General features: G+C 38.0%; 1 protein-coding gene across 5 annotated transcripts in view; it reads right to left on the minus strand.

Moving 5' to 3' along the window:
* MSRB3 (methionine sulfoxide reductase B3) overlaps window positions 1–26,713 on the minus strand; it is a 179,959-nt gene that overhangs the window by 75,163 nt on the left and 78,083 nt on the right. For all 5 annotated transcript variants that reach the window (XM_084877613.1, XM_084877612.1, XM_084877611.1 and 2 more), the window contains 2 exons: window positions 26,000–26,108; window positions 24,260–24,337 (listed from right to left, as the gene is read on the minus strand). In XM_084877613.1, coding sequence (XP_084733739.1) covers window positions 24,260–24,337; window positions 26,000–26,108 — 187 coding nt within the window. The remainder of the gene's footprint in view (window positions 1–24,259; window positions 24,338–25,999; window positions 26,109–26,713) is intronic.

The raw sequence follows: 26,713 nt of genomic DNA on the forward strand, positions 1-26,713 counted from the left end.
TTTCGGAAAGGTATTTATCTGTGGAAAAAAGAGGTGATTTCGGATTAAGGCCCCTTTTCTACTCTCTCCCTGCTTCTTGCCTTTGAAATTATATGTAGCCTAGAGCAGAACCAAGCCTTCTGCTTGCTCTATGGCTGCCGCTATTTCTGTTGGAATTTGTTTACCCTCTATAATTGAAACTTTGTAGCCTTGAGTAGAGTAAAACCGGTGCTGGAAGCCACGAATCTCTTCATGCAACGGGCCTCTAGTATATTAATAATAGGGGAAACTGGGTAAAGGAGAATTTGGAGCTATGTATCATCTTATTAATTTTTTTGCAAATCTAAAACTATTCAAAAAGTAGTCTATTGGGGGAGGGGGGAGGAGAGCCAAAGCTAAGGGACTATCACTGTAATATGGGTGAAAGATGATAAAGATGATGATGAAGCAGTAGATATGTGGAAGTCAAATTCAAATTACATTTTGAAAGTGCACAGCACAAAATATGGTGGCAGATTAGATATGGAGGGTGAGGGAAAGGTAATAATCAAGGTTGACTTGAGTGTTTTCTCAAATAATTGGGTAGACAATGAATACTACCTTTAATTAGTAAATGGGGGAGAGGGGTAAGAATAGATTTTGTTTGCCACCTCTCTCTATTTATAATTCCTGTTTTATTCTTGTGAGCTATAGGATCAATAAGAAAATTTTAAGCTGTATGATCCCACACAGGATCTCAGATTAGTATAATTCTTTTTTTTTAATCACAGAGATACTAAAATCCTACTTTATAACAGAAAAGCATATAACTGTCTTAAAAAGAGATGGTATAAATGTTTCTTGACCTAATTTAGGGATAAAAATTAGTACTAAATCACTGATTCCCTAGGTCCAACTCAATGATTCTGGAAAATGCATGATTATCCAAATTACACCGGATTAAAGAACAGGTTAAAGAATTTGGAAATGTATAATTTTAAGTTCTCCGGATGATATTGAAAACCATGACTAGATGGCATTCCTTTAAAGCAAAGAAAACTTCTCCTGTTTAAAATATGAAAGCATCCTGCCTTTCTAATCATTTAAATTTGTTTACATTAGTAATTCCCAAAGGAATTTTTGGCCAATGAGGAAGTTAAAATATGTCCCATCACAATGTGGAAACTTCCACATTCACAAGTTGTTATACATCACCATTAAAATGTTACCTTTATGGGGAGCACTGAACTAAACACAGAACAACAAATCTGTCAGAACAGACCCAGTCCCCAGGCAAAAATAATAATAGGTTTACACTTTCTTGGTGAACTTACTAAAAACACTTGATTTTACAGTTGTTTCTGGCCATTAATCAAGTGATAAAACCTTGGGTTCCATGAATTACTCAGTGGACCAGCAAATCACATGAAAAGATTTATCACTAAAAAGATGTTTTGTGTGGTCAGAAAACTTACACTCCATTAAACCCCCAAGCGAAAATAATGTGAAGAACAAAGATTCAATGGCAAGAAGCTGTCCCTCAAATCTGGAAACCATGAAAAGAAGGTCACTGGAAGATCTAAGTCATAGTCAAAAGCATTTTTGGAGTGCTCACTACGTGCAAAGCACTCTGAAGGAAGAGGCCTTTTTAAACTAGCCATAATCCAGCCCATAAAGCCCCTTCTATTATACTTTAAGATCAACAGTTTGAACCCCCATCAGGAGCAAATGGGTGGCTGGCTCATCCTGAAGGATGCAGGTGTAATTTGGTCATTACCCCTCAGTGCCCAAAGTTGAAGGGGCCTCTGCAGTCTGTGTAAATTTCACCATCTGGGTGGTCTTCCAGAGCCATCTCAAAGAGGGCACACCACAGAGGTACTGAAGTTAATTTATGCTTATGTAGACTATGAGTCATGCAGCAGCCATTAACATTATATGCTGAAGTGAGTCCATGGATGTAAAACGTGAAAATCTCCAGCAATATAAAGCCAACTCTCCTTAGAGCAGAAAAATTGCAACTAGAACAACCCCTGGAAAACAAATCAAGACACAAGTGAACTAAAGAGTAGTTTGCTCCAAGTATAATGCAAGATAATAAAGATGAGTTATGAACAGCAGAAGGAATCATGAGTGTCAGCTAATCCATGATCATAAAATCCTATAAAAAAAAATCCTATATATAATAATAAGAGTAATATGCAAATAGACCAAATGGCAGAACAACCAACCAATCAAAGCATTTTGCGCCCACATTGCATTTGGGCTACTTCTCATTCTTTAGGTGTCGGTGAAGTGTCACCTCCTCCTAAAATGTACTCCTGACCATTTTACTCAACACTAGAGGCCTGGTGCACAAAATTCATGCATTGTATTAGGTCTAGTAATAATTAATGTCGTTTTCTAATACTTTTTTAAAATCGAATTTATTTAAACAATACAACAAAATTTAATCAACAATATAGTTCCCGTTGCTTTCTACTACTTGTGCCCAATGCTCAGGAAGCATTTTAATCCCTCTGTTGTAAAATTCTTGTGATTTTGATGCAAAAAATTCGGTCAATGCATTTTTAAGGCATTCTTCATTATTAAATTTTTTCCAAGAAGAAAGTTTTGCAAAGAACGAAACAAATGGTAATCGGAAGGGGCAATATCAGGAGAATATGCAGGTTGAGGGAGAACTTCCCATTCCAACTGGCGCAGTTTTTCATCAGTGATTCTTGCAGTATGCAGTCGTGCGTTATCATGGTGAAGAATTACACCCTTCCGATTAATCAGCGCGGGTTCTTTTTCTCTTAAAGCTTGGGCTATCCTTTCCAATTGGGCACTATACACTGCACTTGTAATGGTTTGGGTAGATGGTAAAAGTTCATAATGAAGAATTCCTTTAAAATTCCACCAAACACACAACATCACTTTTTTCGCATGCAAGTCAGGTCTTGGCGTGGGCTGCGGAGCCTCATTTTTGTCCAACCATTGAGGCCGCCTTTTCAAATTAACATACAGCACCCATTCTTCATCTCCGGTAACAATTTGCTCTAAAAACGGCAAACGGTTTTGACAAGAGAGGAGCGAACTGCAAATTGTGACTCTTTGATTACGGTTGTTGTCGGTCAACTCATGAGGAACCCATTTTCCAAACTTTTGGACTTTGCCAAGTGCACGCAATTGATTGGAAATTGTTTTTTGTGAACAATTTAAAGTTGTCGCAAGCTCTTGTTGGGTAATTTGAGGATTTTGCACCAAAAGAGCTTGAAGAGCTTCTTGATCAAAATTGGACACACGGCCTCGACCACTCTTGTCATCTAACGAAAAATTTCCCTCGCGAAATTTCTCAAACCAACGCTGGCATTTTCTGGCGCTAACTGCATCTTGACCAAGAGCACTACAGATGTTTTTTGCAGCCTCACTTGCTTTTCTTCCTAATTGGAACTCGTAAAGCATGCAGTGCCGAATATGCTCTTCATCTGCCATCTTCTTAGCCCTAGTTTTGCAACAAAAACCAAACCAAACACAAACTTTTTCAAGCAAAACTTGTTAATTGCACTTCACACGTTCTGTAGATACCACGTGTTTGAAGGTTATGTCAATACAAGTCAACGCCAAGCAAGATTTTAAACGAATGTTTAAAAACGACATTAATTATTACTAGACCCGATATGTGGGGGGGGGGGGGGGGTTGTCCCTCAGTCCGGCCTGCACCCTCTTGGATTCTTATTACCCAAGTTACCAAGAACACTGCCAGTGGCATACAGGGAGCTTAGCCAATGAGTGGTCAGAAAATGGGTTTCTTCTGCAACTCACGTGCAGAGGCTGGACTGCCAGAGCACCATGGCTGTCAGGCCCTGTTCTCTGCCATGGCAGTGGGCAGGCTCTGTTCTCTGCGGGACGGCTGGCAGGCCCTGTTCTCTGCAGGTCTGTGCCATCAGTAGCTTGCCTCGCCATGTACACAGTCCTCTCCCACCCACCTGTGCACACAGCCTCCGTCCTGGACAATTTGCATATTACCTCTTTATATATATAGATAGGCCTTACATATCTTCCTCTTTAGCATTTCCCAATGTGAGTAAACAGTAACATGAGCCTTACAGTATGTTCCTCAATTAAGAAAATAATCTGTGGTCAAAATTTTTCAGAAATGCTACATGTAACATTCTACTCCTGGAGCTATATATCAGTGAATTTTGTGCACTCCTTGCTTTTTTTTTTTTTTGATATGGCAACCATTGAATTATTTTAACTAAGTGTTTTCCAATAAATAATCTTGTGTTTTACTAGTCCACAGATTTTATTGATTTTTTATATGATTTTATTTGATTTTTATATGATTTTATTGATTTCAGAGGGGAAGGAAAAGGGAGAGAGGGGATAGAAACATCAATGATAAGAGAGAATCATTGATCAGCTGCCTCCTACATGCCCCCTAGTGGGGATCGAGTTTGCAACCCAGGCGTGTATCCTTGACTGGAATCGAACCCAGGACCCTTCAGTCTGCAGGCTGATACTTTATCCATTGAGCCAAACCAGCCAGGGCCACAGAACTTTTTTAATGAACACATATGAACATGTCATGGAACTAGTATAATGTAGGTGTGGTATTTTGATGAAACAGATCTATATATATATATATATAAACCTAAGTGACCAAACAACTGAATGACCAGTTGACTGGTTGCTATGACATGCACTGACCACCAGGGGGCAGCATTCAAAGCAGGAGCTGCCCCCTGGTGGTCAGTGCACTCCCATAGTGGGAGTGCCATTCAGCTGACCAACGGGCACCACACACGGGGCTCACAGCTGGCAAGCAAGGTTGCAAGGTTGCAGCGGCGTGAGACTCTTCCACCTCTGTGGCAGCACTACCAAGTGGCCATGGTGGCAGGTGCAGCAAGGCTGGGATGAACAGGAGGGGCGAGGTGCTCAGCCTGGGCTTGGGCTCCTCCCCAGCTACCTGCTGCTTTGCATACTACTACATCCCTCGAGGGATGTCAGACTGCCCAATCCCTGGGACATCCCCTGAGAGGTCCTGAATTTCCAGAGGGTGCAGGCCAGGCTGAGGGACCCCACCAGTGCATGAATCTAGTATTCAGTATTACAGGCCCCATGCACAAAATTTGTGCAAGGGGCTTAGCCCTCCAAATGGCAGCAGCTTGCCTCAGCCTTCACAGCTGCAGCAGTTTGCCTTGGCCCTCACAGCCATGGCAGCCTGCCTCGGCCCTCACAGCTCCGGCTTCATCAGGAAGGTCATCCAGAGGGCGTTCAGTCTAATTAGCATATTATGCTTCTATTATTATAGACTAGAGGCCCAGCCTAGCCCCAACTGGCGGATCAGGGCAAGACCTGTCAGAGTGGGAGACGGCTGGAGGTTGCCTGGCCATCCCTGATCAGGGCCAATCAGGGCTGGGCTGGCTGGGGGGAGGTGCCGAGGGCGATTAGCCCCTGGGCCCCGCCCCACATTGGAGTGGGGGGGGGGGGACAGCTGGAGGCAGGGGAAGCTGAGGGGAGGGGTTGTGGGCAGTGGGGGGAACAATTGGGGGTCAGCGGCCAGGGGAGGGCTGTGGGAGGTTGTCTGGCTAGCCCCAGCCCTGATTGATGTGTGTGTGTGTGGGGGGGGGGGGGGGGGACACGGAAAGGCGGGTCTATCTGAGGTAGGGTCCTGTGGGAGAAGGGGCTATAGGAGGTGGGCCAGCCAGCCACGCTCCCTATTGGACCTGATCAGGGGTGAGGCGGGTCGTGGAGAGGGGCTTCAGGAGGTAACAGCTATTTCACCAGTCTCACATTTAGAGAGTTGATAAATCTACCTGGCTCTATTGTCTGTAGTTTGTTCCCTCCCTTACAGGCTATGGACATCACCCTAAGGCCAATCTTCCTTAAGCTGATCTGACTTATATTAACCAAAGAATGAGGGGACAGCCGAAACCGGTTTGGCTCAGTGGATAGAGTGTCGGTCTGCGGACTGAAAGGTCCCAGGTTCGATTACGGTCAAGGGCATGTACATTGGTTGCGGGCACATCCCCAGTGAGGGATGTGCAGGAGGCAGCTGGTAGATGATTCTCTATCATTGACGTTTCTGGCTCTTTATTCCTCTCCTTTCCTCTCTGTAAAAAATCAATAAAATATATTAAAAATTACTGATGACCCCAAAGAGCTTAAAAAAAAAAAAAAAAAAAGAATTAGGGGACAGCCTTCAATGAAAAAAGGGAAAGCATTCTGGCTCCACCCAAATCTTGCTCAATCAGAACTCTGTGGGGAAGAGGCTTAGAATCTGTGAGCCCATTATTGGACAGCCAGATTGGCAGACTGCTGAAGTAGAACATGAAGCCTCCAAGACTCATCTGCTCCCCCTGAGCTAAGCATTTTCAGTTCACTTCCATCATCTCTTCATGAAGTGGCATGGTTTTGAGTCTCCTAACCGTCAGCTGCTCTTCTTTTGGTGCATTTTGTCTAACAGCCTTTTAAAGTGAGGGTCTTGTACTGAACACAGAACACTCTGGATAGAGACTGGCCAATTGTAACACTATCAATTAGCTGCTATTGTCTCCAGGGTTTCTCCACAGGTGCCTTTATGTTGGACAAGTAAAATCACTCTCTTCCCTGTTCCACCCACCTGCAGCAAATTACCACTTATTATCCTCAACACCAACCTGCAGCAGCCACTAAAATGTGAACCCAGCAGCAAACAGACAAAACTTCCCAGAATTTTAAAGCACTACTTACCTAATTGACCTTTTGGTCTCTGTTCTAAATAAAGAGCATGACTCCCTTTCTCTAATGAACTTTGGTTCTGAAAGCTACAACTTATGCCAATCCTTACGATGTTTTAGTGTCAATGCTTCCCATTTACAGTGCTTTTCCACTAGCCAAACATTTCAACATTATTTACTTAATCCTCTCTAAAGTTCCCGTGACATGGGTATTATCCTTACAAATGAGGAAATTAGAGGTTAAGTAGCTTATTCAAAGTCACACACAGTAAGTGGGGAAAGTTGTCACTTTAACCTCACAGGTCTTACACCTTAATCATAGCTTTCTCCACTTTAAAATCCAAGTATAGTCGCTTGGCCATCATTAGAAAATTAGTGCCAATTAACACCAGAGTGTGATAGCTACCAGATGGCCAATTACTCAGCAAAAAGAATAATCAGCCAGAATACAGGAAAACATCTATATATATAAAAGGCTAAGTGACTGTCTGACCAACTGGTAGGTATGATGTGCACTGCCCACCAGGGGGAAGATGCTCAACACAGGAGTTGACAAGCTACAGTGACCTGGCATGTCATCAGTGGTATCCCATTCTTCATCAATTACCTCCAGGTGTCTGGAAATAGAACCATGTGAGAATTATAGAAAGATAGAAGGTAGCTATGAGGAAAGAGAAAATTTGAAGTGATGTCAAAGTAGAGGCCAAAAGGACGTAGCCAAATAGAAGGTTTGAGCTAAGTCTAACCTCCCAAGGGCTGTTTTCTGAGTTATCACCATTACCAGTCACTTAGGAAGAAGCAACAACTTAGAAGAGAGGGCAGTGGGTAAAATATCTACTGGGAGATGAGTAGATTAAATTGTTCAGTGTTAGCAACACAGTGAGCAACAGTAATATTAAAATAATGTAAAGTGTTTTTCTTAAGGCAGTGGGTAAAATATCTCGGAGGACACACCCTGGGACCAGAGAGGAGGGAGCCCAATTCCAGTGTGCTTCACCTGAGAACCACCCTCTCACAATCTGGGACCCCTTGGGGGATGCTGAAGCGCCAGTTTTGGCCCAATCCTCAGAGCTCAGACCAAAGGACCCCACCTGCCAGAGGGACCCTGCTCACTCCACAGATGCCCTTCAAGTTCGACACCACCTCAGGTGTGGCTGGCCGGGGAGGGACCACAGGAAGTTGGCTTCAGGGTGTGTTCAGCCCATCTTGCCCCACCGGCCACCTTCTAACTAATTTCCTTTTAATGTGCATGAATCTGTGCACTAGAGCACTAGTTTATAATATAATAGAGGAGATGAGGAACAGTGCCTTTGGGGACAAACAGACCTGAATTTGTGTCCTAGCTTCATCTCTTACCGCCAGTGTTAACTTTTGTAAATTACATACCCTTTGTGAGCTTTGATTTTCTATTTGTTATGAAGAATAAAGGAGATAATGTTCTTTAAAGAGTTTAACATAGCCCTGCCAGTTGGCTCAGTTAGTTGGAGCCTCTTTCCCTGCACCAAAGGTTGGGGGTTTAATTCCAGATCAAGACATATACCTCGCTTGCAGATACCAATTGACGTGAGAGATATCTCTCTCACATTGATGTTTCTCTCTCAAAATCAATAAACAGCCTGGCTGGTGTGGTTCAGTAGTTGAGTGTTGACCTATAAACCAGGAGGTCACCATCCAATTCCTGGTCTGGGCACATTCCTAGGTTGTGAACTCCACCCCCAGGGAGGGATGTTCAGGAGGCAACCAATCAATAAATTTCATCATTGATGTCTCTATCTCTCTCTTCCTCCCCCTTCCTTTCTCTGAAATCAAAAACAGATTTTTAAAAATCAATAAACATCCTCAGGTGAGGATTAAAAACTAAATAAATAGAAGTGTTTAACATAATGCCTAGTACATGGTAAGTCCTTAAGCAATGATTTTTTTTTTAAATCCCTAATTTAAACATGATAGACAGTTTACTAAAATATGTCTGCTTGGAAATAAATACAAATCTTCTGACTTTGGTATCCCATTCTTCATCAATTACCTCCAGGTGTCTGGAAATAGAACCATGTGAGAATTATAGAAAGATAGAAGGTAGCTATGAGGAAAGAGAAAATTTGAAGTGATGTCGAAGTAGAGGCCAAAAGGAGGTAGCCAAATAGAAGGTTTGCGCTAAGTCTAACCTCCCAAGGGCTGTTTTCTGAGTTATCACCATTACCAGTCACTTAGGAAGAAGCAACAACTAAGAAGAGAGGGCAGTGGGTAAAATATCTACTGGGAGATGAGTAGATTAATAAATAGATAGGATGAATTTGGGCTCTCAAAAATATATTTGGAATTACATTCCATTTCATCCTTTCAAATTATCACTGGGGAAAAATATATTAGAGGATAGTAAATGATGTTTTAAATAAAATTTTAAAATAGTAAATTGTTCAGTGTTAGCAACACAGTGAGCAACAGTAATATTAAAATAATGTAAAATGTTTTTCTTATCACCCAAAACATACATGCTCATCTTTTTAAAAAAATAAAAAGAACAGATTATCAAAGCAAAAAGGTAAAAAACAAACAAACAAAAAAAAACTTATGATCCAATAACCCAGAGATAATTACTATTAACATTTGGTACAAAATTTTCTAATTTGTTTTCTGTTTTTATATTTATAGACATATGTATTTTACAAATATGGAGTCATATGTAGTTATTGTTTAGTAGGCTTTTAAATGTTTTAAATTCTTTCCAGGTCAACACATATTCTTTTGCAATATTGAAATGCCATACCTGTATATATTCTCACTAGTTTTTTTGTGTGTTTTTTTTTTTAGCTAGACACCTATTTTGGATATTGAAATTATTTTTTACCCTCATAAAAATAATTAAAATATTTTTGTAGCATTATCTTTATGCATAAACAATTTTTAGCATAAATTCCTAAAAGTCTATTTGCTAGATCATAAATTCTAAAATTCTAAGACTTCTTTTTTTCCTTTTTAAAAAAATATATTTTATTGATTTTTTTTACAGAAAGGAAAGGAGAGAGATAGTTAGAAACATCGATGAGAGAGAAACATCCATCAGCTGCCTCCTGCACACCTGCTACTGGGGATGTGCCCACAACCAAGGTACATGCCCTTGACCTGAATTGAACCTGGGACCTTTCAGTCCGCAGGCTAACGCTTTATCCACTGAGCTAAACTGGTTCGGGCTAAAATTCTAAGACTTCTGGCATACTCACTATATTAAATTGTCATCCAAAAAGTTACTACTAAGTCACACTCTACATAGCAATATTTTAGAACGCTAATTTCCCAGACCTTGACCAACAGTGAATTTGATGATGTTGAAAATGTTCAATCATCCATCAAAGGGACTTAAGCTGTTTCCATGTCTTGGCTACTGTGAATAATGCTTCAGTGAACATAGGGATACATATATGTTTATGAATAAGTGTTTTCATATTTTTCAGGTAGACACCCAGAAAAGGGATTACTGGGTTATACGATAGTTTTATTCCTAAATTTTTGACCAATCTCCATACAGTTTCCCATAGTGACTCCACCAATTTATATTCCCACTAGTATAAATGGGTTCCCTTTTTCTCCAAACCCTCTCCAACACTTGGTATTTCTTGTCTTATTGATAATAGCCATTCTAACAGGTGTTAGGTGCTATCTCATGTGGTCATGATTTGCACTTCCCTTATAATTAGTGGGGGTGAGTGAGCATATTTTCATGCATTTGTTGGCCATTTGTATGTCTTCCTTGGAAAAGTGTCTCTTCAGGTCCTCTGCCAATTTTTTAAATTAAATTGTTTGGGGTTTTGTTTTTCTTGAGTTATATGAGTTCTTTACATATTTTTGTATTAGCCCCTTATTGGAAGCATCATTTGCAAATATCTTCTCCTCATCAATTGGTTGCCCTTTTGTTTTGTTGATGGTTTCTTTTACAGTGCAAAAGCTTTTCAGTTTGATGTCATCCCATTTTTTATTTTTTATTTTTTATCTCACTTCCCTTTCCTTTGGGGCCAAGTACACAAAAACAGGTGATTGGGTAAAGAAGATGTGTTGTGTACACATATCCAATGGAATGAATACTACTCAGAAAATATTGCCATTTTCATCAACATGGATGGATCTTAAGAGTATTATGCTAAATGAAATAAGTCAGACAAAAAAGGAGAAGAATGGTATTATTTCACTCATATATGGAATATATTTGTGAAACAAACAGAGAAAAAAAAAAAAAAAAAAAAGACAAACTCACAGATAAAGACAATGGAATGGTGGTTACCAAAGGAGAAAGAGGGTAGGGGAAGGACAAAGAGGATAAAGGGGATCAAATATATGGTGACAGAAGAAGAGCACAATAGAGTACACAGATGTCATATTATAAAGTTGTACACCTGAAATTTATATAATATTAACCAATGTTACCCCAATAAATTTAATTTTAAAATAAATAAAAATTAATTGTAAAGAAAATGCTCACTGGAGAAACCAAGATGGTGGCAAAGGTAAACAACTAAACTGCCACCTCGCACAACAATTTCAAAACTACAACTAAAAGACAAAACATCTATCACCCAGAACCATGGAAAAGCTGGCTGAGTGGAAGTTTTACAACTAGAAGGAAATAGAAAGGAGCACAAACACTGAAAAGCTGAGGTACGGAGGCATGCGAATCGGGCTGATCACTCTGAAATTTAGTTTCTGGGGACACGAAGGGGACTCAGATACCTACGGGGAGAAGCTGGACTGTCGGCCATCCAGTCGGAAAGTGAGGGTGACTTTTTTGCAGAGGTGCACCCAGCAATCATTGTTTACTGCGCTGGAGCACAGGACTCGGGACTTGAAAACATGGAAAGGCAGAGAAGGCTGACTGGCAGCCACCACTGTTTGCCACACCCCAGACTAGAGATACACTGAGACACACACCCCCACACAGTCTACAAACCCACCCAGGCTCCACACAGCGGCTTAACCAAATAAACTGCAGCTCCAGTCAGACTGCTCCAAAACCACCAAATCCCAAGCAAAGAGGAGAAAACTGTAGTTCTTGCTATAGCTACTGCTGGGTGGAAAAGGAGAAACAATTGTAATAATCTGAACAATAAATGTTTATTAAATAAAAAATAAAGAAAATGCTCACTAATTTGGTAGTTACTTCATTTTTTTATTACTTAGAGGAAGAATGTTGCCCCCTATGCTTATACTTACTTTGAAAAGTGTTTGTTTATAACTTCAGCTTTTTTTTCTCGATGTTTGTCTTTCTCCATTGATTTAAATATTAATCTCATGTGGGTTAATTTTTTCCCCCCCAACTTGCCGTTTTTTCAAAACAGTGTTTCTGATCTACAGAAATGTAAAGTATTTAGGTATTCCAAGCTAATTTTTTCCCTTTTATTTTATGTTTTAGAATCTTGTTTAGAAAGGCAAATTTCCCACTTAGGACTTGCACAATCTTACTGTTAATATTTTAAATTTTTATTTAACCTAGATATTATTGGGGTATATATTGGGTTATCAGATACTAAGGATAGGATATAAATTTGTATTTTTAATATTTAGTTGGTTGCCCCAACACTATGTACATTATTTCATTGATTCTACTGGATACTTTTTATTTTTAGCATGTTAACATCTCTGAAACCTGAATGTGTCTATAACTAATAAATAGCATTTCACAACTTATTTGGCAGGTTTTGTTTGTTTGTTTGTTTGTTTTTTAATCCTCACCTGAGGATATCTTTTTCCATTGACTTCTTAGAGAGTGAAAGGGAGGGGGAGAGACAGACAGAGAGACACATTGATTGGCTGCCCCCTAAACATACACTGACCAGGGTGGGATCCAGCTTGCAACTGAGGCATGTGCCCTTGATGGGGAATCAAAGGCATGACCCTTCAGTCAAAGGGCTGAAACTCTAACCACTGAGCCAAACCAGCCAGGGCAAATATGTTTTTTCATTGACTTTTTATTTATTTATATATTTTGAGAGAAAGAAAGAGAGACAGAGACAGAGACAGAGAGGAAGGGAGCAGGATATAAAACCATCAATAAGTGAGAACATAGATTAGATGCCTCCTGCCTGCCCCTCACTGAGGATCAAGCCTGCAAACTGTGCATGTGCCCTGACAGGGAATCAAACTGGAAACCTCTCAGTATATAGGTTGATGCTCAACCATTGAGCCACACTAGCTGGGCTCCATTGATTTTAGAGAGTGTGGAAGAGAGGGAAGGAGGAATGGGAGGAAGAAAGGAGGGAGATAGAACTTGCCACCCAGGTACATGCCTTTGACAGGGAATTGAACTTGTGTTCAGTCAGTGGGCAGACCGATGCTCTAACCATTGAGACACTGGCCAAGGTGGCAGTATTTTTCTTAGTGTTACTTGAAGTAGTAATAAATACTTTAATCAATGACTTCTTAGATTTGACAAAACACAGTATTTTACTTTTATTCCTATTTCATTAAGATTTTTAAAGCATGCATATTTTTATTTCAGAGCGGAAGGGAGAGGGAGAAAGAGAGAGAAGCATCAATGATGAAAGAGAATCATTGGTTGCCTCCTGCACATACCATGATGGGGATTGAGCCCACAACCGGGCATATGCCCTGACCAGGAATCAAACTATCATCTGGCTCATAGGTTGACGCTCAAACACTGAGCCATGCCAGTTGGGCTCACTAAGTTTTTTTCATTAAGAAATTTGCTTTGCCCTAGATGGTTTTGCTTAGTGGATAGAGCTTTGGACTGTGGACTGTAGAGTCCCAAGAGTTTGATTTCAGTCAAGGGCACATGTCCAGGCTGCAAGCTCGATCCCCAATAGGAGGCATGCAGGAAGGAGCTAATCAATGACTCTCCATCATTGATGTTTTCTATTATTCTCTCCCCCTCTCTTCCTCTCTGAAATCAATAAAAAATATTTTTTTTTAAATTCACATTGAATTTTTATAAATTATCTTCTGGGCATATATTTTCCTGAGATGTCCCAGTATTGAATTATTTGTACATTCCTGAAATAAGCCCTAGCTTGTCATGGCATATTACTCTTGCCACACATAGCTATATTCCTTTTACTAATGTATTAAGATCCTTACATATATTTTCATAAATCAAATTGGTCTATAATCTTTCTTTGATTGTAATGTCTTTGTCAGGTCTTGGTTTTAGGGGTATTTCACATTTGTCAAAGAAAATAATAAGCTTTTATCCATTTTCTGTGATAGACATAGTTTATAATAGCATAGAAATAATTTTTTCCTTTTCCTCTGTAAAAGTCCAAATTTGTTTGTGGTAACTCTCAATTTCTTTCAGGATTACTGTCAATTCAAGTATAGTCTTTTGATAGCAAAATTTGGTATTTTATTTTCAGAAAATTATACTGAGATTTTTAATTTATTAGAATAAGATTATATATAGTATTCTCTTACATCAAAATTTCCTCCTATCTTTGGTTTTATCCCATTCTCATTCCTAGTGTTTTAAACCTATATTCTTTTCTTCCTCCCTTTCTTTCTTGATTTAACTTGACAGAAATGTTCAACTTTGTTGGTCTTTATGAAGATCATCCTTTTGGATTTAACAGTTCTAGTTTTTTTACTTTTCTAGTTATTTTATCTGAGTGCTTTTAAGATTTTCTTCTTGCCTTTGATTTTCATCAGATTTGCTGTGTCTAGATGTGGTTTTCTTTGTACTCATCCTGTTTTAGATTTGTAGCACTTTTTGAATCTGTGACTTCAGTTTTTCGTTTTGTTTTTTCTCAGATTGAGAAAATTCTTGCTAGTATCTCTTCAAATATTGCTTCTTTCTAATTATCTTTTTATTTCTTTTCTGTGGCAGTAGTATGTTATACTTGAAACTGTGCATCTTGTGTATTATCTTTTCAACAACTTTTCTTTTCTCTTTTCAGCTTTCTTAGCTTTAGTCTAGATATTCTCTACTGACCTGTTTTCCTATTTGCTAATCCTGCCTTCTTCTATGCCCAACATGCTGTTGAATTAATCTCTTATGTTTGTATTTCAGTTATTGCTTTTTTCAGCCTCAGAACTATTTTATTCTTTACAATAGATTCTGGTTTTCTGGTGAAATTTTCCAACTTGTCATCTATTTTCTTGAATATATTAATCACAATTATTTTTAAATCATCCCAGCACTGTGTTTCCACTTGGTCCTCTGGATGATTTCCCCACTTTCCTTTATAATGATATGTGATGGATCACTTACCCATGTATAAGATACACTGAATGAAAATTTATGAAATTCTTATTGAATAAGAGATCACATTTTGAAAAAATAATTTACTTACAAGAATAACAGCTTTGTGGATTGCTTCAAAAGTAAATGCTAAAAGTTACACATTGTTGTTGTTTTTATAAACTAGCTTTAAGTTGTTTCAAAGTCTGTGAAGTGAAATAAATATTCATGAATTTTCTGGTTTGTGAATTTTCTGATTACACAAACAAGATAAATCTACATGAATTTTAAATAAAACCCTTGCCTATGATGTTTCCCAGCTTATTCCAACTATCCATCCTAATTCACTAAGAATATAAGCTATTTCTGTGTACTTTTGGAAAATTAACTGAAGAAATAGAATTGTGATTTAGATAATATAAGGCAAGATTATCTTTCCCTCATTTTTCTTCCCCCAAAATATACACTCATACAACACACACACACACACACTCATGCTCACACTTTCAGCTACCCAGAAATTTTATGTATAAGTATTGCTTTGATTTTTCTTTGTATATATAACTTTTTAATAGAATAATTTATGCTATGCTTTTATGCTATTTAAGCTTTATATTCCTGGTAGTTTGATGAATCAGGCATTCGCAATGTTTTTTGCTGCTTATCTTTGCCAGTGGCTCCAGAAAGTGCTTTTCTTTCAATCTAGCTGTGGTCTTGCCCTGAACTTACAGATGAAATGAATATAGAAAAGTAACTCCCTCTGTTACAGATACTTTTCCTGTAAATCACTATATGCAGAGACAAGACAGGAAGGGTCAAGGGATGAGAGAAGTCCATTTTATATTCTCTTCAAAATAATATATGAGATATTTAGATATAACAAAAGTTTAAGCTACTACTCAGAAATACAGTTCATTACAGAATGTTTTCATTGTACTGGAAAGCTAACTTTGTTAAAGGATTTAAAATGAGGTGAATGGCAATTCGAATCTTTTACATTCAAGTTAAATGCATTTTGTTAAAGATTAAGAAATATTTGCTGGAATTATGAGTAATTTCCAACTAGAGTTCCATTAAAAAAAAAAGCTTGGAATTAAGTTCCAAGTAGAATTCTATAGTGACTGGGATGGTTTATAGTAGATATCATAGGGATAGTGTATAAAGGGGTTGAAAAATGTGATTTGAATGGAGTAAAAATAGAAAACTCTCTCTTGCCCCACTCCCCTCTCCCCTTCCTGCTTTTACATTCCTCCCTTTGCCCTCCCCAACACACACACACACACACACACACACACACACACACACACACACACCATGATATCAGAAGAGTAAAAGATTATGTTGAAAGTCTCCTTTCGTGGTAAATGGAGCAACATACACTGAATAGCACAGTTGAGTAAATTGTGTGTGGCACTGAACTGGAATTTCTTCAGTGAAAGGGCTTATGTTCTTAAAGAGTTGAAAAATGGCTTAAATTTTCTAGTAGCCTAGATTAAAACTGCACAGGAGGCTCGTGTGAAATGTAGCATGTGTGAATAGTTTTGCAGCAGAGTTCCATCTGAAATGTAGCAACACAGCTGGGGTAGTGACTCATCACACTGATATATACTATTAACAGACAGTTTCTCTTTAATAAAGCCTGCACTTTCTCACATTATAAGGAATTTCTTAGGCTGTTGTGATTAGTATGACATGTTCTTAAAACTTAGTCAGGCCACTTGAATTTAACATTTGTAGAATACCTTCCATATACTAGGAATGTTTCTGCACTTAGTTCTTACACCTGATTGGTTTTATTTTCCTCATCTTATAGGTGATGAATCTGAGGTCACACATCTGAGTTAATATTAAACTGCTTCTACCAGTTGCTTTCAGTCCGTACATGGGTGTGCTGATTGTTTGATGAAAATTAAAATACAAAAAAAAAAAAATTTAAGACAGGAGGAAAGAAATTTAAGATAGGTAATGTTAGTTGGCCTCAATCTTCTCAGAAAAGTAAATTTTTTTCAGTGGTAAAAATTTGGGCCCTGGTTGGTTTGGCTCAGTGGATAGAGCGCATGCAGGAGGCAGCCAATCAATGTGTCTCTCTCACATCAATGTTTCTCACTGTCTCTCTCCCTCCCTTCCAGTCTTTCTAAAAATCAATGGAAAAATATTTTTTAAGTGAGGATTGATAACAACAAAATAAGTGGTAAAAATTTGGAATACAACTACTTAAGAAAATGTAATGAAAAGACAGTAAGTGAAAATAAAATTATCGCCGAAACCGGTTTGGCTCAGTGGTAGAGCGTCGGTCTGCAGACTAAAAGGTCCCAGGTTCGATTCCAGTCAAGGGCATGTACACTGGTTGCGGGCACATCCCTGGCAGGGGGTGTGCAAGAGGCAGCTGGTCGATGTTTCTCTCTCATCGACCTATCTAGCTCTCTATCTCTCTCCCTTCCTCTCTGTAAAAAATCAATAAAATATATTTTTTTTTAAAAAGAAAATAAAATTATCTTTAGTTCAAAAACTAGAATCCTGCCCATGAATCCAGCTGCTGCCCTACCTCACAGATGTTAAAAGGCCTAACAGCTTACTTACATTGGCTCCTTCCTTCCCGTCAGGATTCCAAGGGGCTTCCCTAAGGATAACAACCAGCCAGAAGCTGAGTCCTTCTGGATCATCTGCCATGAGGGATCTGTTTACTTTTGATTCATCCCTTCTTATATTAGAATGGTCTTCAATTTTCCACTTAAGTACTATGACAAAAGATTTTTTAAGGAATTGAGTGTGTGTGTTCCATTTGTCCCCTTTGTGCTGAACAAAATAACCAGACTAGAAAGACCAAAGCAAAATATTAAAACTTTATTTCCCTAAGATTATTTAGCTTTCATCTTTTCTAAAAGGCTGAGTGTTAGTACAGTATGCTATATCCATTTGTATACTGGCATGTGATCTTCACATGGTACTTATCCTCTCTCAATTTCTTCACCTATAAAATGTGTCATTGTGAAGGTTAAAAGACCTAATATATATAAAGCACTTAGAACCATGCCTAGCATCTGGTAAGTGCTATGTAAGTGTTAGCTCTTTAGAGGCCCAGTGTATGAAATTTGTGTACTTGAGGGGGGTCTCTCAACCTAGCCTGCACCCTCGCACAGTCCAGGAGCCCTCAGGGAGTGTCTGACTGATGGCTTAGGCCTGGTCCAGCTGGCAGTCAGACATCCTTAGCGCTGTCGTGAAGGCAAGAGAGGCTCCTGCCACCCTACTGCACTTGTCAGCCATGAGCCCAGCTTCTAGCTGAGCAGCACTCCCCTAGTGGTCAGTACTCATCACAGTGACCAGTCGTTCTGCCGTTCAGTAGAATTACATATTAGCCTTTTATTATATAGGATTATTATTATTATCATTATTATTAGTGAACCTATATAAAATGAGCCATTAATTCAGTGCAAGGTTTGGCAAGGTAATGTATACAGAATAAAACTATCCTATGTGGTTCTTCAAGGTCTTAAAGTAATCAGGAGCTAATTACACATGGACAATATTGAATAATATTAAGGCTTATCAGCTAACAAAGAAAAAAGTTCCTTTAAGGCTGTTACACCCCTATTTGCTTCTCTTTTCACCCACAGAAATAGCCTTGTGCACTGTTATTAAGGCTTACTTCCCATTTTTATCATGCTATTGTCTTATTCAAAAATATCTCCACAATCTGTCTGACAATATTCAGACATGCATCTGATCAAACAAATATTTAGTGATTATGACATGCCAGGGGGTAGAGACAAGCATGACTAAGATACGTCCTTGCATTGTGGAGTTCACTTATTAGTGGGCAAACAGGCCATACACAAATTACAACACAAAGTCTGAGAGTTGAAGGGAGTTACTTGTATGCACAAAGACGGAAGTATGGGAGCAGGGATGAGGGACAACCAAGTTCACCCTGGAAGGCTCGGGTAGGGCTTCCTGGGGGAAAAGATGCCAAGGCTTAAAATATTTCAAGTAGGAATTGAAATGTCTCCTCCGGAATCCAAGGGATTCCTTAATAGGTTCCCTTTAGCACTCCAGCCTTACCTCCCATTACTCCCAACATAGCTCTCCTCCCTACTCCTACTGGACCAACCTCCTAACTATTTACTTTAAAAACCCACTTCTGATCCTACCCCCAAGTCCTCTTCTCATATGGCATGCTCTATCAGGCATCCCCTACCTGGGAAAAACGAAACTCTCCTCTCTGCCTGATGAACTCTGGTTTCAGGTCCTTCATGACACCTGACCCTGCTTTGATGCAATCACATACCCTCCTATGATACATGAAAGCATTTCTTCAAACAGGCACATTTGGGTAGACACTAACATTATCTTTCCACATTTATAACTGCTTATGTGTTTTCTTATCACTCCAACAAAACTATAAGTACGTTGAGGGGGAAATAGTTCATAGGTTGTTTTACAACACCTGGCAAAGTGTCAGCCAAATAAAAATATAAGTGGTCATATATACTTTTTGAATTAAATTATTTCACCAGTGCCTTTCTCTGGTTTATCTGATGTGTAATAAATTCATTTTATGACATTTTAGAAGTTCAAATAACCAGAAGAGAGAACATTCTTACTTCTGTCAGTTAATTTACTAACTGAAAGTCAGTAGTACTTTATGAGAAACAAACTAGCCTGGTAGAATTTGTGAATGTGAAGAAAATGTGAACCATGGAATAAATTACACATTAGGTTTAGAAGCAGTCTGTGAATAAGGTTCTTATACTTGGAGAACAGTAAGAAAATAGTATTTTGTTGAGTGGGAATGTATTTAGGGCAAAGTATGAAAATGAAATAAGAATAATTGAATGGCCTTTTTTTATAAGGAGGTTTTATATATATATATATATATATATATATATATATATATATATATATATATATATATCAGTCAAGTAAATGAAGAGGATTATACAAATATGTGAATGTACACACACACACACACACACACACACACACAAACTGTGTGAATAATGGAAACGGCAGTTGGGAAAATAACCTTTTCATATTTTTAATGATTAAGCATTTTCAAATTCAGCACTTTTCTTTCTTCTTTTTATTTCCTATTTCCCTCCCACTCTTATTTCTCATATTTCTGCTACTTATTCTTATTTCTGCTATTTAGTCTTTTCTGCCTAATTTTCTTCCTTCACTCCCTGCTAACAAAACTACATGTTTTCACACACACACACACACCACTCAACTGTTTCTTACAATCTGCGTTCGAAGTAGAAAACCAATTCTCTGAAGAGGGTATCCAATAGCGATGCCATTGACTCACTGGGCCAGTGATTTTCAACCAGTGTGCTGCAAAAATTTTTTAAACATGTAATTCCTGACAATTTAGTCAGGGGCACTGACCTCTTTTCTCTTATTATCTACACTGATAAAAGAGAAAAATGGTAATTGAACATACCTTTGCTATGCCCACAGCCAATCAGAGTGAGTTGCAAATTAACCCAACAAAGATGGAGGTTAATTTGCATATGCAGGCCGAAGCAGTGTGAAACCTGCTATGAGGGGAAGGGGGACAGCAGAGGGAGCTACTGGAGTGGTGCTCCAGACAGAAACGAGGACTTGCTGGCTCCAGGCGGCTGGGAGTGAAACCAGGGGCTTATTCTTGCACAAATATCATGCAACAGGCCTCTAGTCCAGCGTTTTTCAACCGCTGTTCCGCGGCACACTAGTGTGCCGCGAGATGTTGCCTGGTGTGCCGTAGGTGCAGACAAGACAAGAATTTTATAATTTTTCACTATTTTGTTTACTTAATATTTCATAATAAAGTAATTATAAAATACTTTATTTGTGTTTATTTGATTCCTATTCAAGAGAATTACTTTATATATAGTCAATATAGGCACAGAGTTAAATTTTTTAACATTTTCTAATGGTGGTGTGCCTCGTGACTTTTTTCATGAAACAAGTGTGGCTTTGCCCAAAAAAGGTTGAAAAACACTGCTCTAGTCTATAATAATAAAAGTGTAATATGCTAATTAAACTGGATGTCCTTCCAGAGGACCTTCCAGAAAAGCTGGGGCTGTGGGTGAAGCTGTGGGTTCCGGATGCCAGAGGGAAGCTGGTGCCAGCAACCAAGGGAAGGAAGGCCTACTCTTGCACGAATTTCATGCATTGGGCCTCTAATGTCAAATAAAAAAAATGGCAATAGCTAACAATAACAGCCATCTAATGTGAATGAATCAAAATTATACCTATTTTTGTCAGATTATCAAAAAATATAATGTTTTATTTTTTTAATATGCTGCAGAATTTTAGTAATTAATTTGTGTGTGCCAAAAACTAATGGGTTGAAAATTGCTGCCTTAGAGGATAGATTTCCAGCAAATTCCAGAAGGCAGATTTCTGGAAAGTTGCATTATTGTGACCCTATACTACAGTGACTTCCCTGCTATTTAGTGAGCTTCAGCCACGCCCTCTCCAATGATCTCAGCCTCAGGGAGAGGAAGATGGGACGTAGGGTTTTGCAGAGGAAACTTTCTTGAGCTATATATCAGTCTTAGGGCAGTTCTTCTAATTGCAATTTCTGTATTCTTTAAAATTTCTATTTACTTCTTACTAGACAATCCCTCATTATCACAATCCTCTGTTATAGGTAATAATTCCTTATAGTAAATCTTCCTTTTCAGATTACTGTGTGGTTTCTGTATCCAGACTGGTACGGACTGATACATACTTCCTCTTATATTTTAAAGTAACAACTAAAATATCTTATCAAAACTTTAAATAACTGAAAAAGATGAATTTTCTGATGTTTTATATATAAATTACACGATTAAAATATTTTTTTCAAAACTTTAGAGCTGCCCAGTCAGTTTCACTCAGTGGTTAGGCATCAATCTGTGAACGAAGAGGTCACAGTTCAATTCCCGGTCAGGGTACATACCCAGATTGCGGGCTCAATCCCCAGTAGGGGAAATGCAGGAGTCAGCCAATCAGTGATTCTCTCTCATCATTGATGTTTCTATCTCTCTCTCCTCCCATCCTCTCTGAAATCAATAAAAACATATTTCAAGAACAAAAACAAAACCTTAAAGCTATTTATAATGAATGAAGAAGGTCACAATATAACCTAATTTGCTAAGGCAGTCCTATCTGTCATATCTATCAACCAAATCAGGCTTATGATCTGTTCCAAGAAAAGACTTTCGGGTTTTTTTTTATATATGAATAAGTATATAAATATGCTGATACACATTCTCACAACAACCATCTCATTTAAGTAGACTAGTAGGAAATGGAGATACAAACAACAGATGGAGAGATAAATGAGCAGATAAGCAGGAGGGCAGCCTGAGCCTTGCCAAGACTAAATAATATTTCAATAATTTTTTACCAGTTCAGTACTTTTCAATATTTTCTTGCCTTGCTTTCATGGGTCTCTCCTTCAGAATTAATGCTGTTCAGAATTAATGCTTTATGCCTTAGATACTTTACCCTGGGAATATAAATCACAGTAAGAGACCTTTTGTGAAGTGGGAGAAGGCTGATTATGATCAAGGAGATAGGAAGGAAGAAGTGGCCAACCAAAGACTCTCAGACACACCAGTTTCAGGAGAATGTACATACAGAACCTGAGGACCAGAAAATTGGTTCCCTCACAACTGCCCTTGCCCTGTGGTCCCTGGAAAGTTCTCTGATAGGAAGATATAAACACTAAATCAATAAACTACCATTCTACAGTAGAGGCTAACACAGGTATATTTCCCCCTTAAAATGGACAGGAAACCAAATAAGGACAATGTTTTTAAAGTAGAATAACAAGCCGAAACCGATTTGGCTCAGTGGATAGAGCATCAGCCTGCAGAGTGAAAGGTCCTGGGTTCGATTCTGGTCAAAGGCATGTACCTTGGTTGCGGCCCTTCCTAGGCAGCTGATCAATGATTCTCTCTCATCGAGTTTCTAACTCTCTATCCCTCTCTCTTCCTCTCAATAAAAATATATTTTAGAAAATAAAGTAGAATAACAAGATGAAACCATATTCCATAAAAACTTAGCACATCAAAGCTTTCCTTCCAAGAATGCTAAAGGAAACAGAGGCACTAGCCCATCAAATGTGAAACTTTTTAACCCCTGCCAGTACCTATGTTTGGATAAGGTTCTTCCTTTTTGTTTTTTTGTGATTCAAATTTTCACATGGGTTAAACCCTTCATTCACAATGGTTCTACTTTTTATTTAAAAGAGTAAGTTTTCCTCAGATTTAAAGAGGTGGAGAATCATAAACAAAAAGCAAAGGGGATGTGGCCAATTTTTACCTTTTGGGATTTAACAAGTTTAACATGGCTCAGCAACTATCTTAAGTGTTATATCAACTATTATGACACACACTATAGGTGTTGAAATACAAGGATGTATGTTTTCTAAGAGAAAATGGGTGACAATTTGAAAGGCTGGGTTTTCAACATAAAAAATAAATACTTAAGAAATCAGAACAGATTCTCAACCAAAACTAATGTGCAAAAAGGTTTATGCAAGCTAACAAGGGTTTGAAACTTTGAAAAATAATTTTTCAAAAAAATTGTTTCCTGTTATTTCTTTAAAAATTTGTTAATATTAGTGCTTTAAATGGTAAACATTTATGGAGAAATATTATGTTTTACATGCTACACATATTAGAGTCTTGTTTGTACATTTCCCCTAAAAAAATTTGTAATTCTGTCTTAAATACATGACATTTACTCTCAATTAAGGTTTCTGCCTTTTTATTTCCCCAAATCAGCATGCCATAGGAAACACAGGGCTTCTAGAATTTTCTCCTCCTAGATAAATACATTATTGGTAAGAATTTTCCTTTCTTGAATAAAACTTATAATCTCCAGAATACACTGTCTGAATTAACTATTTTGTGGAAAAGTTTATGCACTGCCTATTTGATAGTAAACTATTGAGATCTTTAAAGATTTTGGATCAATACAAAAACTGTTAAACTCATATTATGCAATTTGTTTATATATGTACAAGTATCTGTTATAATTCCCATGTTAGTTTCAATACAGGTATTGCCCTTCATTGAAGAAATATGGATAATCAACTTGGTGGATACTATCCCATTTAAAGGATACACATGAATAACTTTCATTATGGTCCAATAAATAAATGTAGGGCCATTACTTGATAGAAAAATTCAATAAATACAGAAATATTTTTAAGCTCGCCAAAATCTTTTATAGTTTTCCTAAGCACTGTGTTTACTACAATGAACAAGCTAATGTTGGGTATTTGAAAAATACAAATAGTGCAAAATCAACAATTACTTTTATTTAGTGGGAGGGAAACAGAAATATGAAAATCTAGTAATGTAAAGATTCTAATATGAACAAGCACTAACTAGTTTGTTGCCATTTGTGATACGCCGTAGCCAAAGATTTTTAGCATACTTACTTGAACAATGGAGTTCCACAGACAACACATTTATATATTCCAGGATCTTTGTGATGAGTATATTCTCCTTCGAAGGCACTGATAAACAACAAACAGAACATTTAAAAAATTAAGTAAAGTTAGTATTATTTCTTACAGAATGTATTTACTTAAAATATATTTCTCTAAGGGCTTTTTGTCCTATAATGAGAACAGACCAAACATATGGAAATCTGAACACCACTAATATATTTCAAATCTATATAATAAAATGTGCATATAACTACTCCAAACTAGTCTAGGTTAAATAAAAAAAATAAAAATAAAAAAAATAAGCCGTGTAGTTACATAATGCTTGCGGGGGGGGGGGGGGGGGGGGTTGGTGGTGGATCCTATTTAAAACAAAACAAAACAAAACAAAAAAACCCTAGTTCAGATTTGCAGGAAAAAAAGACAGCATTATTACATAAGATTTCTGCTACTCTGCAGTGTCCAAGAGTATACACCAGAAAATGCAGAAAGATCCAAAGACTTCAAGTGGAAGGAGTCTTGTTTTCTGGTTTGAAAAGGAATATTGCAGCTTTAAGGGAATATTTTTCTAAGTTAACAATCTTAAAGGCTAGGAGGTCATTCAGCTAATACAAATCAGCTGTGCTAGCCCAACAAAAAGTCTATGTGCTCTGCAGCTTGTTTTTATTATCCTTTCACCCTCTTTATGAGGTCCAATTTTTTTTATAAACAGAATTTTTAAGAATGACCTAATCTCTAGTTGTTTGTGTGCATTAAATCATTTTGCTAGTCATGTACACAACAGGACGGGTAGAGGTCCTCCCGGGCCGGGACTGAAGTCCGCCGCTAACTCATTGTGCAGTGAGAGTGGACTTCGTCAGGGATTCAACACTTGGTAAATTCAGTAAACAGTATCCACTGTGACAGGAAGAGAGTGTTGCCTATTAACAAGAACCCCATGTGTGGTAAAGAGCTCTTTCAGCTCATGAATGAAAACAAGAAGTTACATAATTAATAAATTCGGATCAGAGGTAAGTTACGGCCTTATGCCAAGCTCCATGGTATAAATTAGACAACAAAATGGTTGGATCTTGGCAAGTTACCTTTGAGCTGGAATCAGCTGAGAGAGACTTTATTCACTAAAAAGAGTCTTGGAAGTGAACAGACGCTTTTTTCAGGACTTAGGGCGAACTTCCAAGGACCAAAGCCATGTGAGGGCAGTTATTGAAAATTTTTGACATTCCAACCACAAATGAGCCAATAAATACTTTCTCCACATGTGCTTCAAAAAGAAATTGGAGTGGGGTAGAAAGGAACTAAATTATGCTACCTTCTTTTTGCAGCCAAAACGTCTATACTTACAATGGCCACCTTCAAAATTTCAGCATTCTGGCATAGTGCCATGTCCCTCATGGTTTTGCTTACTGTGATGTCTTCCCAAAAAATGTACCTAAATCGCTATTACTTCCACACATTTTGTAGTAAACTAAAAACAGGCCCTTAATAAAAGCCTTGTGACTTTACATAAGATAGAGTGTTCATTAAATGGGGGAAAGAATAAATAAAACTTAGTCTTAACCTAAACAATACCATTTTCAAACCTTTTCAAGGATCCTAATTTGTAGTCTTTAGCAAATAAGTGTAGAATCCTTTAAATGTCAAGGAAGAGGATTCAAGGCAGAGGGGGCGGGGGTGGAGGGGAGCGAAGAAAACTAGCTTTCGCTTAATGGCTTTTCTTACATTTCGCCTTACCTTTCGGTCCCTTTCTCCTGGGTGACATGATACTGCATGGGTGTCAGCCGCTTCCTCAGTTCCTGCTGGGAAAAGGCCACCTTACAGTTCTTTTTATCCCTACATGACCCTGGAAAGAGAAAGGAGGAGACTTTTTAGCTTGAATCCTAAATAATTGCTTTGGCTGGTCTCCACAGCACAGCTTCTGCAGTCACTTGTCAATGACCAGATCAGTTTCTAACGCACCAATTTACCTGAACTGCAGCTGATTATTTCTCTAAAACAAAACAAACAAACAAACAAACAAAACATTTCTCAAGATTCAGGAGCACAAGGTGCTGTATCATTGCGACATGACAGTAAAAACTCACTGTACACTCACAAGATGGGAGTACATCCTTTCTGCCTCCCAATACCTTGAAATTCTTTTTTTTTTTAAATAGAAAATTTGAAAAGTATAATTCTAATTGCACTGTATATATAAGGTGATGAGCATATTATTACACAATAATTCTCTATTCAATCACGTTAGGTTTTAGTAGATAGCAGCTTCATCATTCGTTTTACATTCTGGGTAATTTTTTATAAATACCATGTTATTTAAAATATATATATATATATTTTTTTTTTCATGACTAGGAATTGTTGTTCTCTGTGATTCTGTTAGATACTTCATTAGGTTCTATAGAGTTCTCAAAAACAAATGTTTTTTTAAAGACTCTGTCTTATACCATG

The sequence above is a fragment of the Pipistrellus hanaki genome (assembly GCF_964339955.1).
Source record: "Pipistrellus hanaki genome assembly, chromosome: 3".
Classification (NCBI taxonomy): domain Eukaryota; kingdom Metazoa; phylum Chordata; class Mammalia; order Chiroptera; family Vespertilionidae; genus Pipistrellus; species Pipistrellus hanaki.